The 8,180-nt window shown below is 58.4% G+C and overlaps 1 protein-coding gene across 2 annotated transcripts; it reads left to right on the top strand.

The window, feature by feature from the left end:
• Positions 1-1,178: 1,178 nt before the first annotated feature.
• Hgfac (HGF activator) lies at positions 1,179-7,951 on the top strand. 2 transcript variants are annotated; one of them, XM_059275397.1, is made up of 14 exons: positions 1,179-1,292; positions 1,867-2,038; positions 2,141-2,237; positions 2,426-2,505; positions 3,142-3,264; positions 3,404-3,535; positions 3,726-3,836; positions 3,926-4,100; positions 4,329-4,450; positions 4,820-5,075; positions 6,086-6,225; positions 6,483-6,623; positions 6,710-6,858; positions 7,769-7,951. In XM_059275397.1, the coding sequence occupies exons 1-14, from the start codon at positions 1,179-1,181 to the stop codon at positions 7,949-7,951; spliced, it is 1,995 nt and encodes a 664-aa protein (XP_059131380.1). The 2 variants fall into 2 exon arrangements, with proteins under 2 accessions (XP_059131380.1, XP_059131382.1); XM_059275399.1 differs by having other exon boundaries at positions 4,329-4,414.
• Positions 7,952-8,180: the final 229 nt, after the last annotated feature.

The raw sequence follows: 8,180 nt of genomic DNA on the forward strand, positions 1-8,180 counted from the left end.
GCTGTTGGGCTGAGCCTGAAAGGCACACTGCCATGGTCCCAGGATGCCTCAGTAGAGGCTCCAGCACTGATCAGCCCACTGCTGAGAGGCTTATCCCGAAACCTTCCTTGGAATTGGAGTTGGGCTGGCTGGAAGGTTTCTCAGAGAGCATACATACTAGGTACCCCATCATGCACATCCCAGCAGTACCATGTCCCCAGTACCCACCATGTCCCAGCACTCATCATTTCACCCTAGTACCCACTGTGCCCCAGTACCACTATTTCCCTCTGTGACCAGAACCACCATGTCCTCAGTACCCACCATAGCCCACCATGCTTCTAGCACCTACTTTAACAAGCTTGGGTGCTGCTTGGTGTCTGCTCTGGCACTGGAGAGGCAATCCCAAGACAGCCCTCCCACAGCTAGAGCCATGGGTGTGAGATTTCCACTTCAGCTTGCCCAGGGCCCCCAGTGCCTGGCTAGGGCCACAGGGCTCTAGGCTCAGGGATGCTCGGTATAGCCTTCCCAACTTGAGACTACCCACAGGGTTGGGAAAGCTTACCCAGCGTGCCCAGGCTGTCTAATAAGGATGCGTATCTTGGTTTAGGACACGTAGACAAACAGAGCAGCGGAAAGAGTTACTATTCCGAGGCCACTGGTCATAGCACTTGGCCCAGGGAGCAACCCTCTCCTCTTTTTAGCTGCTATGTGGGCCTGGGCAGAGAAGGCACCCTCTACCCTGAATTGACATCTGCGGATTGGGGACAGTACCATCTCCACCTTAAGTCAGTGGCAGGATGGGAAGAATTGGAGCTCCTAGGGCCTTGCATGCAGGAGGTCCTGTAAAGGGTTCACAAACAGGAGTGGCCGGCAGTGTGACCAGGCAACCGTGCCAGGGAGGCCTGACCCTGACCTGCCCAAGTCACCCTGGAAGACTTCATGGAAGAGGCTGAGACTTGAAGATGGTGTTGGGGCCAGGAGCAGTGCAAGCCTTCACTAGGGCGCAGCAGCTGCCTGAGCAGGGCAGGCAGAGCTGGGGCAGCAGGGTGGAGCCATGGCCTTGTCAGGACGATCCTGATAGCATGCACGTGGGAGGCAGGGTTAATCATTGTCATGTAGCCTTGACCCCACCTGCCCTGGCCACCTTCCCTGGCTACTCTGCTCCCGTTCCCTTTTACGCCAGCTCAGGAGGAGCCATGGGGCAGCGGGCCTGGGTTCCTAGCCCCTGTCCCTTACCCAGGCCATGTCCCTTCCTGCTGCTCCTGATGCTGCTGGTGGTGCCTCGGGGGGCCCAGCCCCAGGCTGGCAGGGTGAGCAATGACCCTCTCCTTAACAACGTGGCCAAGGGCTGCCTAGGCCCACTCAGGGTTCCTGGGAAGAGGCCAGAAATGGCCCCAGAGTAGGGGTGAGGAGTGGGCTAGGGGCCTAGTGTGGTGGTCTAGTAGGTGAACTTGTCCTTGGCACAGAGAGGTGGAGTGCTGGGCTAGGCTGACCTGGAGGGCTTGGGGGCCTGAACTTTTGGGGACCCCCTTGTTGCCTCCTGCGTAGCCCAGGCCCTGTGAGTGTGGGGTCCTTGGAGCTTCTTTTGCATCTCAGTGTTTGAGATGGGGTGTAGGAGACCTGAGTTCTTCCAGCTGTTCCTGTCCACCCCAGAACTGATTCTAGGGTTGAATCTCAAGACCAGGGTGGCTTGGGGGCCTGTGACTCTAGGCTAGCTTGTTGAACCACTCAACTTGGAAAGAAAGGCCAGAGGAGGTCTTGGAGACATCCGTTGTCCCATGGACCTGTCCCAAGGAGGCTCAGAGCTGTGATATATCTGACTAGAGTCCCAAGTGTGAAAGACTGTCCGATGCTGATAACCATTGAGGCCCTTTGGGTTCCTAGAACCACACAGAGTCCCCAGGACCTAATGTCACAGCCACCCCTGTGACTCCCACGATCTCTGTGACCTCTGGGAGTGTCAATACCTCAATAGCAAGTGCTCCAGAGACAGAGACTGAGGGATCCCAAGGTGGGAGGCTCCTCCCTCCCTCCAGCAGCCCCCCTGGGGGCCAAGGTAGGTCAAACACTGCAGCTGAGCAGCTGCTAAAGAGGAGTGGGGCATGGGGTAGGTGCCCAGCAGGAACCCCTGTCCCCTGCCACTTCCACCCCTCCACAGTGCTCACTGAGTCCGGGCAGCCATGCAGGTTTCCTTTCCGCTACGGGGGCCGAATGCTGTACTCCTGTACCTCGGAGGGAAGTGCCTACCGGAAGTGGTGAGTGCCAGGGTGGGGAGGGGTTGAGGACCCATCCAAGTTCCCACTGTGGACCTTGATGAGCCCTGCAGCTAGTAGGTCTCACTGCCAAGCAGGCGGATCTAGTGAACAGGTGCTCCAGGTGCCTAGGCAGGGCTGGGTGGGGCTCTGGGCAGGGGCTCCATGTCATCCTCAGTCTGATCCTTCAGGTGTGCTACTACACACAACTATGACCGGGACCGAGCCTGGGGCTACTGTGCGGAGGCCACCCTGCCTGTGGAAGGCCCAGGTTGGTGTGTGGAGGGGCCAGCCTGAGCCCCCAGGAAGAGCTTCGACAGGGTGCTTGGGTTGAGGGTAGAAGGTTCGAACAGCAGGGTGAAGACAGTGGTGACCTGAGGCAGGGCATTCTGCACAGAGTGGGGTGTGGTCTGTGAGTGTGAGCCTTCTGAGCCCGGAGGTATCTAGAGGCAGCAGCCCCAGAGGGCAGCATAGGGTGCCTCACCCAGACAGGACATGGCCTCTCTATACCCTGGATGGCTTTGGTGGCCATTGATGGTACTAGGGCGCCCTCTTGTGGTGAGGTTTATCCCTGTAGCCATACATGGTCCCTTGGACAGGCCCTGGGATAGCGCCAGGAGTCCAAAAGAACAAACCATGAAATCTGAGGCTGTGCTGTCCCAGGGTACATGGAGGGGCCCCTGTTGCCCGGCAGAACGTGTAAAGATGTGTAGAGTGTGGAATGCAGAGCCATGAGGCACCTTCTGAGATGCTGGGTCGGGGGCACGGGGAGGTGGGAACTTGCTCACCCAGCAACCCGGAGAGGGCAATATGAGAGTTCACCAGAGGCCCTTGGCAGGCAAGGGGTATGGAGGGACCCCAAAGACCGCTGCCACCACCCATAATGTCCCCTCCTGCGTGTACCCAGCTATCCTTGATCCTTGTACCTCTGGGCCCTGCCTCAATGGGGGCACATGTTCCAGTACCCATGACCATGTGTCCTACCACTGCGCTTGCCCTCCGGCCTTCACAGGCAAGGACTGTGGCACAGGTGAGGTGACTCGAGGGCCTAGGAGTGGAGCCATTCTGGGGGGCTGGGAGAGCAGCTGCGGGGTCCAGGCTGGGGGGGTGGTGCCTGCCTGGGGGAGGGGCCCCACGTGGGTGCTGGGGGAGCACTGTGTGATTTGTAGAGAGATGCTTTGATGAGACGCGCTACGAGTATTTTGAAGCGGGCGACCACTGGGCCCATGTGAGCAAGGCACAGGTGGAGCAGTGCAGCTGTATCGAGGGCCAGACCCGGTGTGAAGGCACCCACCACACAGGTATGTCATGGCCAGCTTCAGGGAGGCCTAGGGTACCGTGATATGTGGGGGTAGTGAGCTATATCTCTCTAGCAGGTGCGCCTTCCTCACTCAAGCATAAGGCTACCCAATAAGGGCACAGGCAAAGACCTGAGCTCTGTCCCCCTATGAGTTCCTGGGGACCAGGTTCAGTTTCTGAGCTCTCCCCTAGCTTGCCTGAGCAGTCCATGTCTGAACGGAGGCACCTGCCACCTGATTGTGGGCACAGGGACCAGCGTCTGCGCCTGCCCACTGGGCTATGCTGGGCGGTTCTGCAACATCGGTGAGCCACTTTCTGTCTAGTCTTGTGGGGTAATGGTGTCAGGGGGGCCTTGCTGTGGCTTGGCCTCACTGTGCCCACTGTGCCCGCAGTTCCTGCCGAGCTCTGCATCCTGGGAAATGGTACGGAGTACCGTGGCGTGGCCAGCACCGCTGCCTCAGGCCTGAGCTGCCTGGCCTGGAACTCTGACCTGCTCTACCAGGAGCTGGATGTGGATTCAGTGGGTGCTGCTGTCCTGCTCGGCCTGGGCCCTCATGCTTACTGCCGGTCAGCATCTTGTGGCCACGGTGACTCTGTGTGGGCAAAGGGTTGGACGGAGTGGCTCCCCAGACTCAGCGGGGGTCAACACTGCCAAGATGGCCAGTAACCTCTGCCTCGGGAGGGTGGGGCCAAGTGTGCCCAGCAGGGTCTGCAGAGCAAGCTCTGGTATTGGTGGGGGTCCCCCCCCCCCGTTGGACGTTAAGGTGGTAGTGTGACTCCCTTGTCTGCCTCCAGGAACCCAGACAAGGACGAGAGGCCTTGGTGCTATGTGGTGAAGGACAATGCACTGTCGTGGGAGTATTGCCAACTGGCAGCCTGTGGTGCGGGCACCCTGAGAGGTTGGGGGCAGAGTAGGGGTGGTGCTCCCTGAGGCCCCTCAGACTCAATGGCACCCTGTAGTTAGACCCTGGGGTGGTCAGCTCTCAGAGGCCTGTGCCCCAAGGCTGTCATGCTGGGAATAGCTGGCCATCTTGGGTGTGTAGTGGGGTCCCAGACTGTAGGAGAGACAGAGCTCACTCTTTATCAGGTGATCCGGTCTTGCTAAAGCCTGTCGCCTGCATTATACGCTCCCCTTCTGTAGAGCAGGGGACAGAGGCTCCCAGGGTGACTGCTCAGAGCAGGGCTAGGCCTGAGGAATTGGGCTACGGGTCCAGGTAGGACCCCCTCTGGCTCTTCCCTGTCTCCAGGGAAACCCAGGGGTATGAACTGATGACCTCCACTCCCAGAATCCCTGGTCAGAGTCCAGTCCCAACCCCAAGAGGTCCTGGTGGCCCTGGCTGAGTCAGCCCCGACTGCCCGTCCGACCTGTGGCAAGAGACACAAGAAGAGGACGTTCTTGAGACCACGCATCATCGGTGGCTCATCATCTTTGCCTGGCTCACACCCCTGGCTGGCCGCCATCTACATTGGGAACAGCTTCTGTGCTGGGAGCCTTGTCCACACGTGCTGGGTAGTGTCTGCCGCCCACTGCTTCTCCAACAGGTGAGCACAGTGGCCCGCCGACCAGGGCAACCACCACCCAGCTGGCCCTCTGTCCCTTCCCACATGCTTACCCTTCCATTCTGCCTTCATCTACCCCTCCTCAGGGGCCACCCACATGCCATGTCCCTACCCTCTATCCCATGGGCTCCTACCCAGCATCAGCCCACTTCCATCCCCCACTCTGTTGACCAATTCTTCTGTTCCCCTAGCACGCCTTTGGTCCCACTGTGGCTCGATGCTTGTGCTGGGCACTGATGTAGTCATGGGGCATGAGGGCGGGGCATCTCCTGCAGCTGCCTTGGACACCTGTGAGGAGGAGTGGTGGTGTAGTCCTGGTGTCTGCAGAGACCCTGCCTCTCCAAGAGCACAGTGGTGGGGTGGAGATTGATAAGGTGCCAGAGTTGGGGAGTATCCCATACACCTCCCTGTGCCTATGTCTAGGTGTTGAGGCTAGGCTCAGTTAGGACGTGTAGTAGAACCCCCACTGCACAGCCAGGGAAACTAAGGCCCAATCCACTGAATGGGCCCCCAGAGTGAGGGCCCAAGGTCCACTCATGTCCCCACTCGGCAAGGCTGCAGCCCCGAGACACCAAGGCTGACCGGCCTGAATAGAAAAGTGCCGGCAATTCCCCCTAGCTCTGAGTCATGGGGGTAAAGCAGTTACATCTGGGGATCCTACAGGCCAGGAGGCCAGGCTGGGGCAAGGCCTCTAGGCAGATCAAATCTCCACCCATGTGGCCTATACTCAGAGCAGAGCTCACCTGAGGACCCCACTGGCTTATGAATGGAGTTGTCCTTGAAGACAGGGCTGCTGAGCCAGAGCCAGTGTGGCCCACTGTCCTTGTTGGTCTCGACTGCTGTCACATGGGTTTAAAACATCTGTGCAGACCTTTCCCAGGGCTGTGACTGTCTTGCTTGGCCATGACCAGCAAGTACAGGACCAAGGATGGGGAGGCCTGAGAGTGCCAAGGAGAGGGTTGGGGGCCCACTCCTGCTGGCTTCCTGTGCAGTCCCCCCAGGGACAGCATCACAGTGGTACTGGGTCAGCACTTCTTCAACCGCACAACGGATGTGACACAGACATTTGGCATTGAGAAGTATGTGCCCTACCCCCTGTATTCGGTGTTCAACCCCAGCGACCATGACCTCGGTGAGCTCAGGGCCTCAGCAGGGTGGGGGTGTGGATTGTGTCCCCCAAACTAGAGTCCAGATGGGGTAGGAGCCAGGCAAGCACGAGGGAAAAACAGTCAGAGGTCAGAGGTGCTGGAGGAATCTTGATGTCCTTCTTTGGGCTCTTAGGCCACCAGCCACCTCCCCCCTTGCCCATTTCATGGGATTGCCTGCCATGTATTTCTATCGGGTATGGCTTCGCTGTCCAGGCTGACCTCTGGCCTCTCTCCTGTCCAGTCTTGATTCGGCTGAAGAAGAAGGGGGACCGCTGTGCTGTCCGCTCCCAGTTTGTTCAGCCCATCTGCCTGCCTGAGGCCGGCAGCTCCTTCCCTACGGGACACAAGTGTCAGATTGCAGGCTGGGGTCACATGGATGAGAGTGAGTGGGGGGCGGTCCCTGGTTCCACCCTGGTGTGGGGCAAGGCAGTATGAGCCTGCCTGCCCTGAGAGTGTGGTACTCCACAGATGTGAGTGAATATTCCAGCTCCCTGAGGGAGGCACTGGTGCCCCTTGTTGCTGACCGCAAGTGTAGCAGCCCTGAGGTGTATGGTGCCGACATCAGCCCCAACATGCTCTGTGCTGGCTACTTCGATTGCAAGTCTGATGCCTGCCAGGTAGGCTGCTGCCAGGCCCCCACCAGGACCACACAGATGGGGTCTTCCCGGGACTTCCTGGCCCCTAGGGAGCTCAAGGGTTAGCAGAGAGCCTGAGGGTGCCACTGTGGACTACCTGGCACTTCCTGAAGGACATCCTTGCAGGAGGAGGAGAACCGTCTAAGCAGATGGAAAACTAAGTCAAAGGCAGGCCCGGCATCACACGGAGCCCAGATAAAGCCCCGCTGTCCAGGCCTCAAAGGCCACAGTTCTCTTGTGTACTCAACAATCAGTCAATCAATCAATCAATCAATCAATCAATAGCTAATGTTCGTCAAGGGCTTCATAGATCAGGCCATGGTCATGGTTACATGTCAACCTGCTTCAACATGAAAGGGCTGCTTTATGCCTTTAAATAAGTGAGGAAACTGAGCCTCAGAGAGGTCAAATCCCTCTTCTGAGGTACCACAGGTGCGAAGTGGCAGAGTGGGTGGGGCTTGATTCTGGGGTAATCAGGGAGGGCTTCCTGGGGGAGGGGGCTGTTGCACTTGTTCCATGAGATGTAGAGAAGTGTGCCAGGCCATGAGGAGGCATTTCTGGCAGTGGTACTGGCATGCTGGGACCAAGAGTGTCCATGTGTTCCTCATGGAGTAGAATCAGAGCTGTGGGTTGTGGCGGTAAGAATACTTTCCCAATAGTTTGAGAATGAGCCCTCCTGACTGACTGGGGTCAGGAAGAGAGGCCACACTTCTCAGAAATGCCTGCCACCTGTCCGCAGGCAGTCAGCCTTGAAAATCCTCTGTCTTCAGGGAGCGCGGGACTCTTACTGGCCTCTTACTTCAGGACATTTGCAGAGTTGGAAGTCCAGGTGCTCCTGAGTCAGGCTCCTGGCTGCTGGTGCATGGGTGGCTGAGCTGTGTCTCTGTTCCAGGGGGACTCAGGTGGGCCCTTGGCCTGTGAGAAGAATGGTGTGGCTTACCTGTATGGCATCATCAGCTGGGGTGATGGCTGTGGGCGACTCAACAAGCCGGGAGTCTACACCCGTGTGTCCAATTATGTGGACTGGATCAATGATCGCATTCGACCACCCAGGCGACCAGCAGCTGCCTCCTGAGACCCCCCCGGTGGCGGCGGCAGGACTGCCCACGGTTCCCTATCTACTACCAACAATAAAAATGTTTCCAAGGACCTGGCTTCACAATGGCACTGCCTCCAGCTGGACAGATCTTTGTGTCTAGCCTCCCTAAGCCATGACTTGGGTCTTCACTGTAGGTGATGTGGCTTCAGGGGTGGGGCCTGAAGCCAACATAGCTCCTGAGTGTGGATAGGAGCCTTCCACCTCA

The sequence above is a fragment of the Peromyscus eremicus genome, chromosome 10 (assembly GCF_949786415.1).
Source record: "Peromyscus eremicus chromosome 10, PerEre_H2_v1, whole genome shotgun sequence".
Classification (NCBI taxonomy): Eukaryota; Metazoa; Chordata; class Mammalia; order Rodentia; family Cricetidae; genus Peromyscus; species Peromyscus eremicus.